The sequence below is a fragment of the Macaca fascicularis genome, chromosome 20 (assembly GCF_037993035.2).
Source record: "Macaca fascicularis isolate 582-1 chromosome 20, T2T-MFA8v1.1".
NCBI classification, from domain to species: Eukaryota; Metazoa; Chordata; class Mammalia; order Primates; family Cercopithecidae; genus Macaca; species Macaca fascicularis.
In genome coordinates this window covers 77,161,793-77,184,399 of record NC_088394.1, presented here as the reverse complement: position 1 = coordinate 77,184,399, position 22,607 = coordinate 77,161,793, and the positions used below count along the sequence as shown (strand labels likewise).

General features: G+C 45.3%; 1 protein-coding gene and 1 long non-coding RNA gene across 3 annotated transcripts in view; one reads left to right on the top strand and one right to left on the bottom strand.

Moving 5' to 3' along the window:
- LOC141409302 (uncharacterized) overlaps positions 1–22,607 on the top strand; it is a 64,915-nt gene that overhangs the window by 15,266 nt on the left and 27,042 nt on the right. The gene's annotated exons all lie outside the window — the stretch shown is intronic.
- BCO1 (beta-carotene oxygenase 1) overlaps positions 9,200–22,607 on the bottom strand; it is a 52,664-nt gene continuing 39,256 nt past the window's right edge. The window contains exons 8-11 of one of the 2 annotated variants that reach the window (XM_045381670.3): positions 19,076–19,181; positions 14,554–14,648; positions 12,830–12,941; positions 9,200–9,990 (exon numbers count right to left, since the gene is read on the bottom strand). In XM_045381670.3, the coding sequence (XP_045237605.2) occupies positions 9,761–9,990; positions 12,830–12,941; positions 14,554–14,648; positions 19,076–19,181 (543 nt within the window). In that variant the 3' untranslated portion in view covers positions 9,200–9,760. Of the gene's footprint in view, positions 9,991–12,829; positions 12,942–14,441; positions 14,530–14,553; positions 14,649–19,075; positions 19,182–22,607 lie in introns of those variants that run through there. The other variant, XM_074027662.1, reaches the window with a different exon arrangement.

Sequence of the window (22,607 nt, the reverse complement as noted above, 5' to 3'; positions counted from 1 at the left end):
GACTGAGCCAAGAGACTGCCAACAACGATGCTAAACAGTTAAAATTCATTCATGCACTCAACAAATATTTATTGAGTGCATTAAGAACTGGGTGCTTGTGGTCATCTAAATAGTGACCCCCAAAGATACCCAGGTTCTAATCCCTGGAACCTGTGAATGCTGCTTTATAGGGCAAAAGGGACTTTGCAGATGTAGTCAAGGTAAGGATCTTGATATGGGAAGAGTCTCCTGGATTATCTGGGTGTGACCATGGAAGCAGGGGGAGAGAGGGTGAAGTAATGGGGCCACAAGCTAAAAACGGAGGAAGCTGGAAAAGTCAAGGAAATGGATTCACCTATAGAGGCTCCAGAAGAAATAGCCCTGCTAAGACCTGGGTTTTCATCCTTGTGAGACTCATTTTGGATTTCTGACCCCCAGAAGTGTAAGAAAATCAATTGATGTTGTTTTAAGGCATTACCAAGTTTGCAGTAATTTTTTGCATCAATAGGAGACTTGTGTTCATGTGTGAAGCGCTGAAGCATAGTGCTCAGGCCAGCATGAACTGTCAATAGACTTTAGCGGTTATTGGTGTTGTAATTATTGTAATAAATAAGCTCAGTTCCTGCCCTTACCTAGAGAGGATGCACAAACAACATGGACATCGCTATCCCTCTTACACTAATTCCAATGGTAATGCAAAGAACTCTGAACTAGACCATGGCTTCTTGCTTTCCCCAACCAAATGGCAGACTGAAGACAAAGTCACAATGCCAAGGTGACCTTCAGGCAATCCAGGCCTTCCACCAATCCCAAAGCCACCCCCCAAGATTTCCCACCTACTCCAGGACATCAGTCCCCTTCAGTCCTTCTGGAACACAGTGGATGTACTCACCTAAAGAAAATACTGGTGAATCACGCCAGCACATGTGACTCTGAATGGAGCACAGATATGCTGGACTAACCTGAACCTCACCAGGACCCTGCGATGAAGACAGAGGAAGTCGTTTAAATCTCCACTGCAGAAAGAGCTGTGGGACCCACCACTGACGCATCCATCTGGGTTTTCTGGTCTTGAACTAAGCCTTGCTGGGGCCAGCAGAGAGCTGCCCTACAACTGCTTCTCTTGGAATGAAGGAAAAATCTAGGAAATGTAGGAGGGAAAGGGGCAACTTTTTTTTTGCCCTGTCTGGAAGATGTTTCAACCCCAAATGGTGACTTTTTTGTTGGCACAACTAGATATCCATGTATACAAGAACAAAGTTGGACCCCTACCTCACACTGCATACAAAGATTAACTCAAAATGGATCATAGACATAATTGTAAGTGCCAAAACTGTAAAATTATTTGAAGAAAACATAGGAGTAATTCTTTATGACCATTTCCTAGATGCAACACCGGAAGTGCAAGTGATCAAAGAAAAATTAGATAAATTGCACTTCATCAAACTTAAAAACTTTTGTACTTCATCAAGAAAGTGAAAAGACTAGCTACAGAATGGGAGAAGATATATGAAAATCATATGTTTGATAGAAGGTTTACATATATCAGATATAAAGAACTCTTGCAACTCAACAATAAAATGACAAGTACCCTGATTAAAAAAGAATTTGAGGCCAGGCGGGGGTGGCTCACACCTGTAATCCCAACACTTTGGGAGGGTGAGGCAGATGGATCAGTTGAGATCAGGAGTTCAAGACCAGCCTGGGCAACATGATAAAATCTCTACTAAAATACAAAAATTAGCCAGGAGTGGTGGCGCACACCTGTAGTCCCAGCTACTCGGGAGGCTGAGGGAGGAGAATCACTTGAACTCAGGAGGTGGAGGTTGCAGTGAGCTGAGATCACACTACTGCACTATAGCCTGAGGGACAGAGCGAGACTCCATCTCAAAAAAAAAAAAAAAAAAAAAAAAGGATTTCAGTAGACATTTCTCCAAAGAAGATATACAATGGCCAATAAACACATGCAAAGATGCTCAACGTCATTAGTCATGAGGGAAGTGCAAATGAAAACCACAGTGAGGTGCCACTTCAGTCCCACTACGCTGGCTAAACTAGGAAAAGCAGACATTGCCAAATATTAGGGAGAATGTGGACATACTGAACTGTCATACATTGCTGGTGGGATTGTAAAATGTCACAACCACCTTGTAAAACAGGCAGTTCATCAAAATGTTAAACAGAGAGTCACCATGTGACCCAGCAATTCCACTCCTAGGTATATACTCAAGAGAATGAAAACATGTCCACACAACAACTTCTTCATAAATGTTCATAGCAACACTGTTCATGACAGCCAAAAAGAAGAAGCAGCCGGGCATGGTGGCTCACACCTGTAATCCCAGCACTTTGGCAGGCTGAGATGGGAGGATCGCTTGAGACCAGGTGTTTGAGATCACCCTGGGCAACATAGTGAGACCCTGTCTCTACCAAAATAAAAAATTGGCTGGACGTGGTGGGCACCTGTAGTCCCAGCTACTTGGGAGGCTGAGTCAGGAGTATCCCAGCAGATGGGGAGCGGAGGTTGCAGTGAGCCATGATTGTGCCTCTGCACTCCAGCCTGGGCAACAGAGTGAGACCCTGTCTCAAAAAAAAAAAAAAAAAAAAAGGAAAGAAAAGAAGAACCTAAATGCTTACCAATTGATAAATAAATGGATAAGCAAACTGTAGTATATTTGTGCAATGAATGTTATTCAGCAGTACAAAGTAGTCGCAATTCGTGCAATGACATAGATGAACCTTGAAACAGAATTAGTAAAAGGAGGGTCACAAAAAGCCCACATGTAATTCCATTTATATGAAATGTCCAGAATAAGCAAATCCACAGAAACAGAAGGTAGATTTGTGGTTGCCTAGGACTGGGGGGTGCAGAATGAAGAGTAATGCCAATGAATACAGGGGGTTTTTTTTGGAGTGATAAAAGTTCTAAAATTAGGTAGTAGCGATGGTTACACAACTCACAATATACTAAACTAAAATCATTGAGTTGTACATTATATATGTATGCCCGGCTGGTCTCGAACTTCTGGGTTCAAGCGATACTCCCAGCTTGGCCTCCCAAAGTGCTGGGATTACAAACATGAACCACCATGCCCTGCTGAGTTGTACATTTTAAGTGAGTGAGTTTTTTGGTATGTGACTTAGATCTCCAAAAAGCTATATATATATATATATATATATATATATATATATATATATATATATATATATATAAATGACTGTCAGTCCTTGATTGTCCTTGAAGCCACCTTTGGAAAATTCCCTTTAGTTAATGCCAGTTTCATTTCTGACCTGAGTGCAGATAAAGTGGGGGTCTGCTTGAGGCTGTCTTTTGCTGTGGCCCCCGCTTCTGCCCAACAGTTCAGGTTTTCAAGATTCTCATATGCTTCCCTGACTCCAGGGCCAGGCACACACTCCTTTTAAAATTTGGATCACCTGTTTCACCTTGCCAACTGCTACCATCCTTCCCCTTGTGGCCATCCCTGGCTAAGGCTGCAGAGGGTACACCCATTTTTCACCTCCATTCCATTGTATTGTGTTGGTTTTTCACAAAGCCATACACTCCCTGAGCACACTGAGGCACTGGTTTTTTCCAGCACTATCTGTGAGCACAGTCTTATCACTGAATAAGTGAACGAATGTGTGAATGTATGCGTGAAAAAGAATGTGTATTTGTGGCCGGGCGCGGTGACTCACGCCTGTAATCCCAGGACTTTGGGAGGCCGAGGCAGGTGGATCACCTGAGGTCAGGAGTTGGAGATCAGCCTGGCCAACATGGTGAAATTCCATCTCTACTAAAAATACAAAAAAATTAGCCAGGCGTGGTGGCACATGCCTGTAGTCCCAGCTACTTGGGAGGCTGAGGCAGGAGAATCGCTTGAACCCGGGAGGTGGAGGTTGCAGTGAGCCGAGATCGTGCCACTGCACTCCAGCCTGGGTGACAAAGTGAGACTCCGTCTCAAAAACCAACCAACCAAACAAAAACCATGCATTTGTATGGAGTGGAAGAATATGGAGAATTGGAAAGACTGTGGAAAAGGAAGGAGGGAGGATTTGAACTAAAATGATATTACCATGTACCCATGTTTTCTCAGTTTCCTCAGAGATGGGTTTTCTCAGTCCTGCCACCATTTTGACCATTTGAGCCTCAAATATCCAAAATTGTCTTCTCAGTTTCAGTCTTATGAATCAAGCCAAACCTTTGGCCTTTCAAGAAAACACCCATTACCTTGTTTTTCTACTTTTTGGCTCAGAAATTTTGAATCAGGAATCTAGCTGAAGAAAATAACAGTAACAGCCACCCAAATACAGGGTAGGGGATGAACTCTAGAATTTTATGCAGGACATTACTTATCAGGGCCTTATCTGTAATAGTCAAAAATTGGAAATAACCTAAATGTCCAACAGTAGGGTAGTCTACATTATGCCATGCCCCCAAGAAGGAATAATATGCACCCATTAAAAGAATTTAGTGACCTGGGAAAATGCTTGCATCATATGTTAAGTGAAAAGGAGTAGGTTATAAACTGGTGATCACTAATATGTAAACGCTGCCCACACACACACACTCAAAAACACCTGGAGAAAAACATATCAAAATGATTTCAGTGGTTTCCTTTTGGTAATGTAACTGTGGTGTCTTTCTCATTTATTTCTTTATCCAGATGTGCTACAATGAACAGATAAGACTTAACACAGGAAAAACAAAAAACCCTAAGCCTGATTCTTTCCACTGCTCTTTCTTGGGAAAGACTCTCAGCACCTGCTTTGTTCAGGCAACCACGTCTGTCTCCAAATCCTTGCCCTGCACTCCCAGCCTGGCAGGACCAGCCCCTTGCCAGTTCCCTCTGGCCACTCAGGCAGGTCCTCAAGTCCCGGCCCATCAGGAAGCCTTTCTTTTTCTTTTCTTTCTTTTTTTTTTTTTTTTTTTGTTTGAGACGTTGTCTTACTCTGTCGCCCAGCCTGGAGTGCAGTGGCGTGATCTCAGCTCGCTGCAAGCTCTGCCTCCCAGAGTCACACCATTCTCCTGTCTCAGCCTCCTGAGTAGCTGGGACTACAGGCGCCCGCCACCATGCCCCCCAAAAATTATATTGTATAAAAAACACAATATAATTTTTTGTATTTTTAGTAGAGACGGGGTTTTACTGTGTTAGCCAGGATGGTCTCGATCTCCTGACCTCGTGATCTGCCCACCTCGTCCTCCCGATGTGCTGGGATTACAGGCGTGAGCCACCGCGCCCGGCCTTGGGAAAGCCTTTCTTAATTATGAGAAAGAAAGAAGCTGTCCTCTTCCCCACCCAGGCTGAATACAGTGCCGCCACATCTCTCTTTGCTGGTTGTGTCCAAGAAAATCTGCCTCTTAGCTGCGACTGGACCTCAAAGGATGCTTTTCGATGTGGCACAGGAGCTGGGGCAGTCGGCGCTGTTTTTCTGGGCAGGATCTCTGAGTCTAAACTCACTGGAAGAAGTTCAAGTACTGAGGCCACACATCTCATCATTGTTGGATGTTGAGAATGGTGGTGATGACTTTTTGGTCTGCATGTCCTGATTTGTCATGAGAAAGACATCTCCTGGCCATTTAAAAACCACCCAGTCTTTTAAACAGTTTTTAAGAAGCCATCAAAGGTGTTTATACTTAACCTGGACCAGCAACCTACTTAAAGGAGTCAGGCCGAACTTTGTTCTGGAGGAAGTGTTTGAGCAAATATTGTAGACGTCGCGCCAACACACTTAGATTTTTTGTAAGTTGATTGCCCAAGTGTCTATCCAGCTTATTCCAGAATTGGGATTAAATTAGAGAAAGCTTTGGTGGAAAAAGTTAGTGGGTCAGCAAACATTTGGGTTTCCTACTGTGTACCTGACGCTTGCAGCACAGAGCACTTGAGAAATGCTGTGGCTTTATCAAAGCAATAAAGAAATCCAGAGTGATTTTTCCTGCAGAACTTCCTGGTCATATATTCCACCCACATGAAACATAGCAAGAAAGGCTAAGAGGGTAAGATGGAGTGTCTTGTGGGTCCTTCAAGAATGGAGCATGCATCATAGCTCTTGTGGAGTTTTGAGCTAATTACCCTGGTCTGTATACGAAATGTGTCAGAATTAAGGACCCAGATAAATTGAATATCTTGGCATCAACCTTTGGTGTTTTTGAAACTGAGAAAGAAAGATTTGGCGTGCCAGCCTCCCTCATCAGTCTGGTATTCTACCTGTCATCTTCAACAAGATAAACAAACCACGGACATATTTTTCTTCCCCGCAGAACTGCACCCTTTTTCATGACTAGTTCTGGGTACTGTTAGGCAATAGGAATCTAGTAGAAAGGAGGTGGGGAAGCATTTTTTAATTCTACCCTCTTCTCAAATATTTAAAGTGGAAGAATGAGTGGGCGAGGGCTTGTCACATTTTTCAATTCTTTTCCATTCCTGCCACCCAAACGCAGCCCTTAATCAGGTTTTTCTCAGGTCACTAGAGTTGGCATTTCTCCTTTGTCCATTTTGTTTTGTTTTGTTTTATTTTATTTTATTTTATTTTATTTTATTATTTTGAGACAGAGTCTCACTCTGTCACCCAGGCTGGAGTGCAGTGGCACGATCTCAGCTCACTGCAACCTCCATCTCCTGTGTTCAAGTGATTCTCCTGCCTCAACCTCCCAAGTAGCTGAGATTACATGTGCCCACCACCATGCCCGGCTAATTTTTGTATTTTTAGTAGAGACAAGGTTTCACCATGTTGGCCAGACTGGTCTCAAACTCCTAACCTCGTGATCTGCCTGCACTGGCCTCCCAGCATTCTGGGATTACAGATGTGGGCCACCACGCCTGGTCCCCCTTTGTCCATTTTATCAATGTTGGAGGCACTGAGGTTCCCAAAGGCGATTCTGAGGAAGAGCAGATGGTCTTTGTCCTGCCATTTCCATGGCTTGCATTTTTGTTGAACAGGGTATGTAAGCTTAGGGCAAAAATGAAAATGCTGAGAACGATAGGAGGGGTTTTGCAGGACCAACAGGGAGGAGAGGAGAGAGGGGAGTGGTCAGGGACAACAGGAGTGAGGAACCTTAGCAGGGAACTGCGTGTGTTGTCATTGGGCTCCATGTGGATTTGCTTCCCCATCTCCCTGGAGCTCTCCCGTAAGACATCCATTTCTTGTTGACGCATTGACGAGTTGAATCTGTTGGGAGAACTGGTGCATTCGTTCATTCAACAAGTATGTGTCGAGTGCCTACATTACACGAGGCAGTGTTACAAGTGTTGAGGATAAAATAGTGAGTCAGACACACCCAATGCCTAATGACTTGGATGAATACCCACCATGACTGGATGAATCTTCAAAGAATTCTGCTGTGTGAGAAAAGCCAATCCCAAAAGGTTAATACCGCATTATGCCATTTACATAACATTTTTGAAAGGACACCATTTTATGGTGGTTGCCAGGGGTTAGGGATGGGAGGCGAGGAGGGCGGGAGGTAGGTTTGGTGATAAAAAAGTGACATGAGGGATCCTCATGCCGACGTGCTATTTGGTATCTTGCCTGTGATGGTGGATGCAGTCTAGAATTTGTCTAGAACTATATACACATACACACAAATGAGTACAAGTAAAACTGGGAAATCTAAATAAGATTGGTGGATAATATCAATATCCTGGTTGTGATATTATACTATATAAATTAGCAAAATGTTACAAATGGGGGAGCTGGGTAAAGTCTACATGAGATCTTTCTGTATAATTTCTCAACACTGCATGTGCATGTACAATTATCTCAATAAAAATTTCAATGAAGGAAAAAAAAAAAAAGGGCTTGGCTGGGCATGGTAGCTCACGCCTGTAATCCCAGCACTTTGGGAGGCTGAGGTGGCAGATCACCTGAGGTCAGGAGTTCAAGACCAGCCTGGCCAACATGGTGAAAACCCGTCTTTACTAAAAAAAAAATACAAAGATTACTGGGCGTGGTGGCACGTGCTTGTATTACCAGCTACTAGGGAGACTGAGGCAGGAGAATAGCTTGAATCCCAGAGACGGAGGTTGCAGTGAATCGAGATTGTGCCACTGTACTCCAGCCTGGGTGACAGAGTGAGACTCTATCTCAAAAAAAATTAAAAAAAAAAAAAAAGGAAAAAAGAAAAAAAAGACTGGGCAAGGTGGGACGTGCCTGTAATCCTAGCCCTTTGAAAGGCCAAGGCGGGAGGATCACTTGAGCCCAGGAGTTCGAGACTAGCCTGGGCAACATGATGAAACCCTGTCTCTACAAAAAATACAAAACTTAGCTGGATGTGGTGGGACATGGCTGTAGTCCCCACTACTCGGGAGGCTGAGGTGGGAGGGTCACTTAAGCCTGGGAGGTTGAGGCTACAGTGAGCCAAGGTTGCACCATTGCATTCTAGCCAGGGTGACAGAGCAAGACCCTGTCTCAAAAGAAAGAAAGAAAGAAAGAAAAGTAAAAGCCTAACTCCCTGGCCTCATGGAGCCTACATTTTGGTAGAAGCTAAGTATGGCTTCATGGTGGTTGCAGGGCAAAAGCTAAGACCATCCTGAAGGGAGCTGCCCCTCTGGGGGATTCCATGCCGTGCCACTAGAGAGTCCTTCCCATCCTCCAGATATGTCATCGAATCCCCATTGGTGACTGAAGGAAATCCAGATTCAGGAGAGGAGGTAAGTGTGGAATAAGGCTGTGAAGCCCAGCTTCCCCGATCCCATGACCTGGGAATTATCCAGCCTGCCTGTTTCTTTACACCATGCATCAGGCACCCACTTGACTGTAGACTCAGATGACTCTGGGGCTCCCGGTAGTGGTGTGGTATCCCACTTGTCTTGTTCCCCACTTTCTCCATCCCCATCACTACCTGGCTCAGGGGCCTTCAGCCTCCTTCCACGCTGCCCCAAATGCCTGGTTTATCTCGGCAGCACGTACAAGCTTGGAGAAACTCCTTTTACCTATGCACATGGGCACGGCTCACTGCTCTAGTTCTCAGCAGTAGGGAAGAACTCTCATGCCAGCCCAGGCCCTGGGACTCAATCTTGGGTTCGAGCCCCTTGGCTGTGGCTAGTCAGGTCAATGTCCAGTACCTATTAATCCCCTCCTGCAAAGAGGAGTCCCACACCAAACTGTTAGTCCCATTGCCTGTACAATGAGGCATCGTGCTAGCTGTGAACCACCAAGCTCTGCAACTATTTTATTGCCTTAGAAGACCTTCAGGGGGAGAAGCCATGAAAAAATAAAAGTCTGAGTAAAGTTTTTATTATTTTCTATTATGCCATGACTTGCATGGAATGACCACAAAGTGGCATGCCTTCCTGGTCACATAACTTAACTCATCAGGCCTGGCTAGAAAGCAAGAACTCCCTGAGACACAATTTAATCCACTAGAAAGACGGGAGGGAGCAAAGGAAAGAGAAAGAGACAGAGGAAGGCACAATGATAAATAACTATCTGTCTCTTCTCTAACAGGTTAGTGGCTCATTCTAAAAATGATGATAATGTCATTGAATATAATTTCCGATTCATGGTCAAGGTCTTTATGTTAAAGGAAAGGAGCTTTCTTAGAAGAACTGGATCTAATCAATATATATTTGATCTTCAAATATTTGACTTTCAAACAAAATTTTTACGGCCAAAATAAAGTGAAAGAAATGATATTGACAAACTCTCTTGCCATGCTCTTGTGAAAGCACCCACAGAAAGAATAAGTACAAAAGGTAACCAAGGCCCTCCCCTCTATCCAAAGAAATGTATCCATGGAGTTCTGACAGCCAAGCTTCCCTCCCCTGTCCAAACCTCAACACCATCAGGTTGGAGGAGCCCCGTGGCAGTTGGAAGCCCTGTCCCGCTGTTCCTCAGAAGCGGCCTGCTTTTTTGCGTCCCCGTCCATGTCTGCGATGAATAATCCATGGAGATCCATGTGCATATCGACATCAACGGAGGCACGGGCCAATTCTGTAAAGCTTTTGGCATCCAGAATGAGCAGAAAAGGCGGCTTCTGGGGATCAGTAGAGACAATGGCTGATAGGATGACTCCTTTGGGGAAACAGAAAGAAACACTTTGTAAAAGTGCAGGCCTCAGTCGGAGGGATGAGTTTCTCAGCGTGTCTCTCCGCCCTCTTTAGACGTATGTATCTAACCAAAACAGGAGGGAAGTGAATTGGAGACACTGTAATAGAAGGGAAAGGCCTGGAAACTAGGAATCAGAAACTTTGGCTGTAGGCCGGGCGCGGTGGCTCACGCCTGTAATCCCGGCACTTTGGGAGCAGAGGTGGGCAGATCACTTCCGATCAGGAGTTCGAGACCAGCCTGGCCAACATGGTGAAACCCCGTCTCTACTAAACATACAAAAATTAGCTGGGTGTGGTGGTGGGTGCTTGTAATCTCAGCTACTCAGGAGACTGAAGCAGGAGAATCATGAGACTGAAGCAGAAGAATCACTTGAACCTGGGAGTGGAGTTTGCAGTGAGCTGAGATCGCACCATTGCACTCCAGCCTGGGTGACGGAGTGAAACACCATCTCAAAACAAACAAACAAAGAAACCAGAAAACCTGGTTCTAGCCCTGGCTGGGCCAGTCCCTTGACCTCTCGGAGCCTCAGTCTCTTCATCAGTAGAGGTGGGATAATCTCACCTACACTCACAGGGTTGCCGAGAGTATCTCCTGCATGATGGATTTTGAAAGCACACTAAATTATTGCAGGCATTGAAGAATGGCATTTGTTTTGTTTGTTTGTTTTGCTTTTTTGAGATGGGTTCTTACTCTGTTGCCCAGACTAGAGTGCAGTGGCGTGATCATAGCTCACTGCAATCTCGATCTCTTGGGCCCAAGCTATCCTCCCACCTCAGCCCTCCAAGTAGCTGGGACTACAGGCACATGACATGACATCTGGCTTATTTTTGTATTTTTTGTCAGATGCGGTCTCCCTATATTGCCCATGCTGGTCTTGAACCCCTGGGCTCAAGCAATCTGCCCACCTTGACCTCCCAAGTGCTGGGATTACAGGCAGAAACCACTGCACCTGGCTCGAAGAATGGCATTTCAATGGTTAAACGAAATAATGCATATCAACTTCCTGCAAATACTCTCAATGCCCCCAGAGGGTCCCAGGTTGAAGAGCAGTGGAGCATCGTTGAAGTCAGATTGGCCTGGATTTACATCTTACCTCTGAATGTATGGGATGTGTGACCTTGGGCAACAAGGTCACTCTCTGAGCATCCCATTGGTAAAATGAAGATAATGATACTCCCTCCTCACAGAGAATGTAAAGGAAGTGTCCACACCGCTGAGTGGGAGAACGGCCTGAGCAGGAGGCAATGCCAGTGGTCCCCCGCCTCGGAGATGACAGTGACACAGGGTTGCTGGCCTGACGTGCCATGCCGTGATCAGTAGGAAGACAAGACCCAGGTGGAAAACCACTCCCTTGTCACCTGAGGGAAGAAGCTGGCAGGCTCAAGTGGGGCAGCCTGCCCTCCTTGCAGGTGTGGCAGCCCCATTGCCAGCGTGGCCAGGTGACATCCCCACCTATGGTTCTAGTTACCCTCCTTAGCCTCCTCAGGGCTGTGGGCAGGGCATTTCTGAAGCATTTCTGAGAATGAAAGGGGAAGGATCATTCAGTCAAGTGGAAACCTAGAAAATAGAGGTGGGCCACAAATACACATTTCCAGGGGCGCCGTGAAACATTTACGTGCTTATGCATTGTTAAAAATTTGGATCCAGGCCAGGTGCAGTGACTGACACCTGTAATCCCAGCACTTTGGGAGGCTAAGATGGGAGGATTGCTTGAGCCCAGGAGTTAGAGACCAGCCTGGGAAACATAGTGAGACCCTTTCTCTATAACAAATACAAAGAATGAGCTAGGCATGGTGGCGTGCCCCTGTAGCTCCAGCTACTTGGTAGGCTGAGGCAGGAGAATCACTTGAACCCAGGAGTTTGAGGCTGCAGTGAGCTACGATTATGCCACTACGCTCCAGCCTGGGCAACAGAGCAAGACTCCATTTCTTAAAAACATTTCTTTTGGATCTAGCCACTGTAATCAATTTTAAAACCAAGATTCTGCATTCTGAGAGAGCTTAGTGTCACTGACTGGAAAGGAGATGGACTTTGTGCAGTAAAAAACTTAAACTTGTCTAAAAAGGAGACTGGCTTTTGTCCTCAGTTTCTGGGAGGTCACCTCTATACTGGTGAAATGTCCTGCTTGGTACAAGTATCTTTGTATACATGGGGGCCTTGGGCCACACCAGGCAGTCTACCCTTACAGTGGGATTTATGGTGGGGCCTTGGGCCACATGGTATGAGCTTGATCTCCAGGAGGACTGAAGACTAAATAAAGGTCAGACACACAGGCGGGCAACCATGTTTACATGACTGAGCCCCAGTATAAACACTCCATACAGAGTCTCTGGGAGCTTCCTGGCTGGCAATAATATTCTGTGAGCACTATCACACAGCATTGTCAGGAGAAGTCAGTGCTATCTGTGACTCTTCTGGGAGAGTGCAGCTGGAAGCTCCTGTGGGTCCCTGCTGGGCTCTGTCTTGTGCACCTCTTCCCTTTGCTAATTTTAGTCTGTATCTTTTCACTGCTGCAAACCAGAACTGTGAGCATAAGCGCTTGCAGTGAGGTTGGTGATTCTAATGAATTATTGAAGCCGAAGGGTATCTTGGGGACCCTCAAACTTTGCAATTGGTATAAGAAGTAAAGGTAGCCTTGGGGACTCCCTAACCTTTTAGCTTTGACCCAGACAGATGTAGACTTCAAAGCACCAGTCCACCCCCTTTATGAGCTGGGGGTTCAGCTGCCCCTAGATGGTGTCTCTGTGGGAAGGAGGATCATCAGCAGCATGCAGCAACTAGGCTTGGCTTCTTAGAGTCTTACCGTCATCCTCATCCTTGGCACCTGGTGCGGGCACAAACAGGGGTTCCGCTGGCCAGCAGTCGTCCTCTCTCCATTTCAAGGATGACTTTGTGAGAATGTCATATTTTATTATCTGTACATCCAACGAGGAGAAACACAGAAATGAAGCCCATCAGATACAGACTTTTGACATAATCACCCAATGACAGCTACCTCTGGTGAGCACAGCCAAGAAAGGACAGGAGCTAACTCTCCTCCCCAAGGTTTTTTTGTTGTTGTTTTTTGGGTTTTGGTTTTTTTTGAGATAGAGTTTCACTCTTGTCACCCAGGCTGGAGTGCAATGGCGTGATCTTGTCTCACTGCAACCTCCACCTCCTGGGTTCAAGCAATTCTCCTGCCTCGGCCTCTCAAGTACCTGGGATTACAGGCATGTACCACCACACCTGGCAAATTTTTTGTATTTTTAGTAGAGACGGGGTTTCACCATGGCCAGGTTGGTCTTGAACTCTTGACCTCAGGTGATCTGCCTGCCTCAGCCTCCCAGAATGCTGGAATTACAGGCCTGAGCCACCGCACCCAGCCTCCTCCCCCAGTTTTAAACATGGGTCCTCCGGCCACCATGTAGCTGATACTGCATAAGGAATTCTTTTAAAAATTAAAATATTTTTAAATTTATTATTATTTTTTAATATAGAGACAGGGTCTTGCTATTGTTTACCAAGCTGGTCTCGAACTCCTGGCCTCAAGCAATCCTCAGCCCCCCAAAGTGCTAGGATTATAGGTGTGAGCCATCACACCCCGTCTAAAAATTAAAATATTGACTATATCTTATATTTGGCATTGCACTGCAATTTTATATGAGTTAAATAAATGAATACATTCAATGCAAACATTTAAAGTATAATACAACCCCTTTGTTGCTTTAAGAGTGCAATTCCCTGAATCTCTCTTAATCTCCCAACAGGTCTATTTCCCTCTAGGTTTGGTATTAGTGGAGAGTGGCTTGGGGTATGGAGGGGTGGAGGCTTAATTTTTGGCTGTGGACATTTCTGCTCTGTTTGCAATAAAAAAAAGATTTTCCATTTTGTTATGAAAAATGAAGATGTTTTAAAAAAGTGATCCCTGCACAGCACTTAGCACAGTGACCAGCACACAGTAAGTGTTTCACAAATGGTAGCTTAAGAAGCACAATGGGCCAGGCATCGTGGCTCATGGCTGTAATCCAGCACTTTTGGTGGCTGACGCAGGAGGATCCCTCGAACCTAGGAGTTCAAGACCAGCATGGACAACACAATGAGACCCTGTCTCTTCTGTATATTTTTTTAAATGAAAAGGAAAAAACAAATCAAAACAAAAAAAAGAAGCAAAATAAATCCTCTAAGTTTCAGCTGCACCCTCTCTGCTGGAGAGGGTGAGTTCCTTAGGTCAGGGATTGGGCATCCCCCTGCTGACTTCCTTACCCTCAGTGCCTACCACATTGTAGCCCATAGTTGGTGCTCAATAAATAAGTATTGAATAAAGAAATCAGTGAATAAACTCCAGCCATAACCTCTTACCCAAACCTTAGCCCATTAGGTGCCACTCCCTCTCCCAGCTTTCCATCCTTACTTCAAATTTATCTTATCCTACACTTACCTCCCTCTGACCTCCTCTTTTCTAATCAATGTCTCAGAACCTTAGAATTCAGCGTTGCATATAGACGCAATCACTGTAGGAAAAGCCTGTGAACACACAGAGACCAGTACCTTGGTTGGGATTGGACTCCATTGAACTCCTGCAGCAAAGACATACCGGTATCGCTTTCCATTGTACGCATAATTGACCCGTGGAAGCTCTAAGCCTACAAGGAAATTAGAAGGCGGATGAAGCCCCCATCACTGGGGGCTGGGAGCATCCACCTTTCCTGTCAGACTGGGTAGCCTTTCCTCAGAATTCGTTCCCACACCAAGATCCCTGAGCTTGATTTAGAGCCTGGATTGGATCAAAGGTGGTCAAAGACAGGGGACGGAGCCTCTGATAATTACCCCAGCTCTATCAGAAAGGCCTGGAGCAACATACCACAGACCTAGGTTTTAAGTGTATAAACATCTTTAATTATCCAAGATAGAAATCAAAGAGAATTGCATGATTAAAATCAGAGGCTACTGCAATTTCTTAAAGCTCTTTTCAAAAAAGTGCTGATGTGTGGATGTGTGCATGCATGTGCATATGTGTGATGAGAAATGGGAAGCTGGCTGGGTGCAGTGGCTCATGCTTATAATCGCAGCACTTTGGGAGGCTGAGGCGGGCAGATCATTTGAGGTCAGGAGTTTGAGACCAGGCTGGCCAACATGGCAAAACCCTCCCTCTACTGAAAGTACAAAGAAAATTAGCCAGGCATGGTGATGCATGCCTGTAATTCCAGCAACTCGGGAGGCTGAGGCAGGAGAATCACGTGAACCCAGGAGGCAGAGGTTGCAGTGAGCCGAGATCGTGCCACTGCACTCCAGCCTGGGCCACAGAGTAAAACTCTGTCTAAAAAAAAAAAAAAAAAAGAAAGAAATAGGAAGCTGTGCCAGGCATAGTGGCTCATGCCTGTAATCCCAGCTCTTTGGGAAGCTGAGATGGGAGGATCGCTTGACGCCAGGAGTTCAAGACCAACCTGCTCAACATGGCAAGAACCCCATCTCTAAAATTAAAAACTAAAAACTAAAACAGAATGGGAAGCTGTGGAAAATGGTGTCAACGGAGAATAGTTAATTAAATCTGGTGAATTATATAATAACATTATGGAAAAATAACATTTAATAATGATTTTAATAACATGGGCAAGTGTCCATACCATAAGGTTAAGTGTAAAATGCTGACTATAGAATTACTGTATCTCCACTAGGTTACAAATGAAGAGAAAAAATTTGGAAGCATTGCTGGGGTTATAACTGCCTTATAGTTTACACTTTCTACGATAGAATCTAAGTTTCTCATTATGAGAAATTTTCATCATCTTATTTTTACATAATCAAAAATCTTATTTTTTTCTGTGTGTGTATATATATATATATATATATGGTTTTTTTTTTGTCGTTGTTGTTTTTTGAGATGGAGTCTCGCTGTGTTGCCTGGACTAGAGTGCAGTGGCGCCATCTCAGCTCACTGCAACCGCCCTCTCCTGGGTTCAAGCAATTCTCCTGCCTCAGCCTCCTGAGTAGCTAGGACTACAGGTGCCTGCCACCACATCCGGCAAAAAAATTTTTTTTTTTTTGTATTTTTTGTATTTTTAGCAGAGACAGGGTTTCACCGTGTTAGCCAGGATGGTCTCGGTCTCCTGACCTCATGATCCACCCCCTTGGCTTGCCAAAGTGCTGGGATTACAGACATGAGCCACCGCGCTTGGCCGTACATGTGTATATATGTATATATGCCTACTGCATCAAATTGAATTTCTAAGTCTGAATACTGAAATGGATGTTCAACTCTTAGGAAATATTCCTGGTAGTTGCCACCAGCTGCTGGTGAAGATACAATGTCCAAGAGAAGAGGAAGTAGAGATACATCCACAGATAAATGCTGATTAGGTTCAGTGGGGCAGGAAGAGGAAAGAACTATTGAGGTGGGAAGGAAATGTCCAATCCCACATATGAGGAAGCGTGAAACTTCCAAGGGGACAGGCCCAGATGAAGGTGAGGCAGATAGAACACTCCCATACTTAAATAAGAAGAAGTTGTGTGCCCTTGACCTCAAAGTAGGCCTGAGATTTCCAAGATGTTCCTGGGCCCCTCTCAAACCAGCGATTCTCCTGCCTCAGCCTCCCAAATAGCTAGGACTACAGGTGTGCCCCACTACCCCCTGCTAATTTTTGTATTTTTTAAAAAGTAGAAATGGGGTTTTGCCATGTTATCCAGGCTGGTCTCAAACTCTTGACCTCAGGTGCTCCACCCGCCTCAGCTTCCCAAAGTGCTGGCATTACAGGAATGAGTAATGCCTGTAATTGCCATTGTGCCTGGCACATAGTTACATGAAATTAAGGCTCGGCCTCCCAAAGTGCTGGGATTATAGGTGTGAGCCACCGTGCCTGGTCCTTAATAGCCATGTCCTTTGAAGAATCCTCAGGATGTGGGAAAATACTCAGGTTACATTCATTAAGTGCAAAAGGCAGCTTCAGAACATTCTAGATGATATGGAATGTATTTTGCAAAAGTACAAATACAGAGGCAATGGGCTTTGGGATAAGAGAAGGCTGGGGTCACAACCTGGCTCTGCTGCCTGCCTTTTGGCAAATTTTGCAATTGTCTGAACCTGCTTCTTAGGGCTGTTCTAATATTGCTGCCATTGGCCGGACTCTCCCTGTAGGCCAGACCCCACACTAAGGCCTTGATGTGCATGAACAAATCTAATGTCAACAATAACAGAATGACACTGCTGGGATGAAATGAGAGCAGTCTGAGAATTCGCCGGAAGGGACCCGGCCTATGTCACACAATCCACGCATGATGGGAGGACTGGATGGGTATCCCAAAGGGCTGTCACAGGTGCAGGGATTATGGGTAGTTTGTTTATTGTTACACTTTTTAGTGTGCACAATATTGCAACAATAAATAAGCATGATCTTCTCAGGAAAGAAAAAAAATGTGGTGTGGTGGGTGAGCAAGGATGGGGGTGGATGCCTTCAGACCTGGCATCACCTATTGATTCATTTCTAAAGACTCCAAGCGTATGAGTTCCCTCACAGAACTGGTTATGGGATGTATGGGATGCCTTTTACAGAAGTGGATTCTTAGGTCAAATCCAAGGGTCATCCTAAAAGAGTCCCCAAGTCGATGTGCTCTTCCAGATACCCAAACTTCCTGGCATGGGGCAGCTGATGGAAGAAGGCTCTCAGTCTTTTTTTTTTTAGGCAAAGTCTCTGTTGCCCAGGCTGGAGTGCAGTGGTGAAATCTCAGTTTACTACTCTGCCTTCAGGGTTCAAGCAATTCTCCTGCCTCAGCCTCCCGAGTAGCTGGGATTATGGATTACAGGCATGCACCACCACACCGGTTAATTTTTGTATTTGCGGTAGAGATGTGGTTTCGCCAACTTGGCCAGGCTGGTCTCAAACTCCTGGCCTCAAGTGATCCGGCCACCTTGACCTCCCAAAGTGCTGGGATTACAGGCGCGAGCTACCGCACCCAGCCAATGTGCTCAGTTTAAATGCACACTGCGCCACTCTCTAGCTGAGTCTCCTTGGACAAGTCCATTCATTCTGTACTTTGACGTATTGAACACAGACCTCTGTATGCCAGCCTTTGTGTCATGTGCTGCTGATACCCTGTGAGCACAGCAACACAATCCTCACCTCATGGGTTTATATTCTGGGGCAGTGGTTCTCCATCATGGCAATGGTGCCCCCATGGGATGCTGGCAATGTCTGGAGACATGTTTGGCTGCTCCAATTCAGGATAGGGGTCCTCCGGGCTTCTAGTGGGTAGAAGCCAGGAATGTTGCTAAACATCTTACAATTCCCTGGACAGCACCCACTGCAAAGAATGACCCAGCCCCAGATGGCGACGGTGCCCAGACTGGGGAGCCCTGCTCCATGGGTGTGACTCCTGTTCTAGAGGGTCTGCGTTCTGTGTGTAGCTCCAGGTCTCTCAGGCCTAGTTTTCTCCTTCATATTATGCAGCTGATAACAGCTATTTTGCAGGATATTGTGGATGTTGAGAGGTAGAAATGGAAAGGTATTGTGCCTGTTCAATAAGCCCCTGTTCAGTAAGGGACAGCATTTGCAGAAGTCATCTGGCCCAGCAACCACCCACTGCCTTCCTATTTTTATTTTTATTTTTTTGAGACAGTGTCTTGCTCTGCTGCCCAGGCTGGAGTGCAATAGCACAATCTCAGCTTACTGCAATCTCTGCCTCCTGGGCTCAAGCGATTCTCATGCCTCAGCCTCTTGAGTAGCTGGGACTACAGGCATGTGCCACTATACCCAGCTCATTTTTGTATTTTTAGTAGAGATGGGGTTTCACCATGTTGCTCAGGCTGGTCTCGAACTCCTGGCCTCAAGTGATCTGCCTGCCTCAGCTTCCCAAAGTGCTGAGACTACAGGTATGAGCCACCATGGCTGGCCTTACCCATTGCTGAAGATAGAGGAAAGAGAAATGTCCCCAGATGCTTCTCATCGGGGCATCCCAGGAGCCTTTCCTTTTTGGCCCTTGTACGTGCACAGGAGGGAAGTATTATGTAAAGAGGCCTCTGGGGTCCCCACGAAAATCTGCCCCTTTCCTAATCTCAGGACCAGAGGATGCATTTTACCTTCATAAAGAAATTCCGGCTGGCAGTAGACTTGGCCATCTTCTTCCTTCAGGGCCGTGGCTGTTGTAGATGCCACTTTGATTAAATTTGAGCCCACTTCTGCATTCTGAAAAAATTCAGTTTTCAAAGAGTAAAACAAAAACGTGTCATCCAGAGCAAACATTTGCTTTAGTGTATATATTTTTTAAAAATGCTTGAATACATGTCATCTTGGTTTAGCCTCACATTAATCATAGGAAGCAGTTCTTTTTCTGTTGTTATTCTTAGTCTCGGTTTAAAAAATGAGGATTGGCCATTTAAGGTGACTCCTCCAAGGTCACATACCTGGAAGGTGATAGGACTCCTTTCTCTGACTCTGAGCCTGCCTTATTCCTCACAGGGAAAATTAATGTGCTTCTAAGAGTAAGTTCTCACTTTTAAAGTACTACATGATTCACCTATATAAAGCTGCAGCAGTCATTAAAAGGATGCTTCTGAAGACTTTACAACAACACGGGAAATGCTTATCACACAACACTGAGTAAAAGCAGCATCAGGACAAATTGCATATGCAGTCTGAGCTCAACTGCATTAAAAAAGTTACATTGAGAAGAGGCAGAGAAATATACTAAATATGTGTGTGTGTGTGTGTCTGTGTGTGTGTGAGTACAATTTTTTTTTTTTTTTTGAGATAGAGTCTTGCTCTGTTGCCCAGACTGGAGTCTGGAGTGCAGTGGTGTGATCTCGGCTCACTGCAACCTCTGCCTCCTGGGTTCAAGCGATTCACCTGCCTCAGCCTCCCAAGTAGCTGGGATTACAGGCACATGCCACCATGCCTGGCTAATTTTTGTATTTTTTAGTGGAGACGGGGTTTCATCATGTTGGCCAGGCTGGTCTCAAACTCCTGACCTCAAGTGATCCACCCCCATCAGCCTCCCAAAGTGCTGGGATTTCAGGCATGAGCCACCATGCCCGGCCTGAAATATACCAAATATTAAAAATACAACAGATGATGAGGATTATGGGGGACTTCAGTTCCTTTTTTGTATGTCTCTCTGTATTTTCAGTATTTTCTCCTAGGAAAAGTTACCACTGCAGAAATGAAAACAAACATGCAATAAAAATTATTCGGTGGAAAAACAACCTTCAAGGACATTTCTTGGTTTCAATTTACAATCAGATGTTGCTGTGTTCAGTATCTTGCTGTCATCAGTATAAGCGAGGAGAGGGATTTAGCATGATTAAATATTTATCGAGCATCTACTACTCCCTGTTTCCCTCATGTACTAACCATGGGACCTTGAGCAAGTCACGTGGCCTCTCTATAGTTCTGTTTCCTTATGTGTATATTAATAGCATATGCATCTTTGAGTTATTGTGCAGATTAAATGACATCATCTGTACAAATGATTCACAAGAATGCCTGCTTAACAGTAGGTGCTAGATAAATGTCAGCTGCTTCTGTTGATGACATTGTTGTTGTTATATTATTATTACTATCATTACCATACTACTACTACTATCACTTATTATTATTCTATAGCTGCCACCACTACTGGAGGTGAGTACAGGTTAGGCTCTAGAAGATACTGAGGAACGAGACAACGGAAAATTATTGTTATGGCTGACTTCTCATTTAAACTTTTCTCTACTTTCTGCATTTTCCAAGATGGCTTGTATTTTATTTTGGGACAGGGTCTTGCTCTGTCACCCAGGCTGAGTACAGTAGTGTGATTATAGCTCACTGTAGCCTTAAACTCCCAGGCTCAAGTGATCCTTCCATCTCAGCCTCCTGAGTAGCTGGAGGACTACAGGCATGCGTCACCATCCTTGGTTAATTGTTGTGTTTTTTGTAGAGACAGGGTCTCACTATGTTGCCCAACTTGGTCTGGAACTCCTGGGCTCAAGTGATCCCCCTCTCTTGATCTCCCGAAGTGCTGGGATTACAGGCATGAGCCAGTACACCTGGCTCAAAATGGCTTTTATAATTAAAACCAACCTATTTTAGGGATAGCAGCATTTGTGTTGGAGAGCATGAGAAGTTTACTGCAACTTAGCAGCTGAACCTCAAGGGTCCTCAGAAATTAGTTTAATTCAGTCTCGATTTGTAGAAGTAACTGAGGCCTAGAGAAGGAAAGGAACTGGTCCAAAGTCACAGGGAGAGAAGCAGAGCCTATGCCTGGGGCCTTTGTATTGATTCTTTGGCCCAGAAACAAGAGCATTGCTGGTAGAGGGTGAAGGCAGTGCAAAGGCCCTGAGGCTGACTCTTCCCCATCCCTGAAGGTCTAGGAAGAAACACCCCTTCCCTAACAACTCCATCGGAATCTGCAGTGTCTCCAAGGCACTGACCCCGAGCTGTAATTATCTTCTTTATGAAACTCTTTTCCTTCTTTTAGCTTGTCTGCCCCAAGAAGCCAGGGACCAGATTTTGCTCAGTGCCTGGCACCTAGTGCCCAGGAAGTAATTGCTGAATTAATGAGTGAATGCACAACTCAGTCAGCTTTTCTTTGGGCTGTCAAGGGGCAAGACATGTGTTTTGCAGGGTGACTGTAAGCATCAAATGAGAGGAAATGCAGAGACAAAGGAGCCCAGCACCTGGCCCATTGGTGGCATCTTAGAAACATTTGGTTGAGCGCAGTGGCTCATGCCTGTAATCCCAGCACTTTGGGAGGCCGAGGTGGGTGGATCACCTGAGGTCAGGAGTTCGAGACCACCCTGGCTAACATGGTGAAACCCCGTCTCTACTAAAAATATAAAAATTATCTGGGCGTGGTGGCACGTGCCTATAGTCTCAGCTACTCGGGAGACTGAGGCAGGAGAATCGCTTGAACTTGGGAGGCCGAGGTTGCAGTGAGCCGAGAACGCGTCACTGCACTCCAGCCTGGGCGACAGAGTGAGACTCTGTCTCAAACAAAACAAAACAAACCAAACAACAACAACAAAAACCAAACATTCAATGCCTCTACCTGCATGGCTCTGCAAGCTGGTGGGAGGCCCTTTCTGGTACCTTGCTAAGCATGTGACGGCAACAGGCCTCTGGGCACGTTCCAGCCTTAATTCTTAGGGAGTTGGTCTGCACAGACATCTTATAACTCCAGCCCCAAACTGGTCGGACTGGTTGAGGAATAAACCATGAATTTTTCCATCCACAGCAATAACAAACATGACTTGGCTGCTTTCGGTGGCCAGCATGCTCGGTTTTAGGAAGACATCACTTTCCAGCCAGAATTCAGCACCATCTTGCAAGCTTGCACTGAAATCCCTACACTTAAGGGAAATCCCACGAGAAGCAGCCATCACCATCATCCCCTAGAATGCTGCCTGCCCTATGAAATTCAGCGCTGTGGTTTTCCATGCAGATTCGAGCAGACCTCTCTTCCTCAGAGCCAGCTTCTCCGTCTGTGTAAACTCGGGGGAGTGGTTCATATTTTAGAGTAGTGCTGGGTATAAGTGAGGTGGCTTCCACCTGCATCTGAGCATGATGTTAGGATTAAATTAAATAATGGTTGTGAAAAACAGGCTGATCCAGGGCCAGACACGTCGTGAGCCAGAC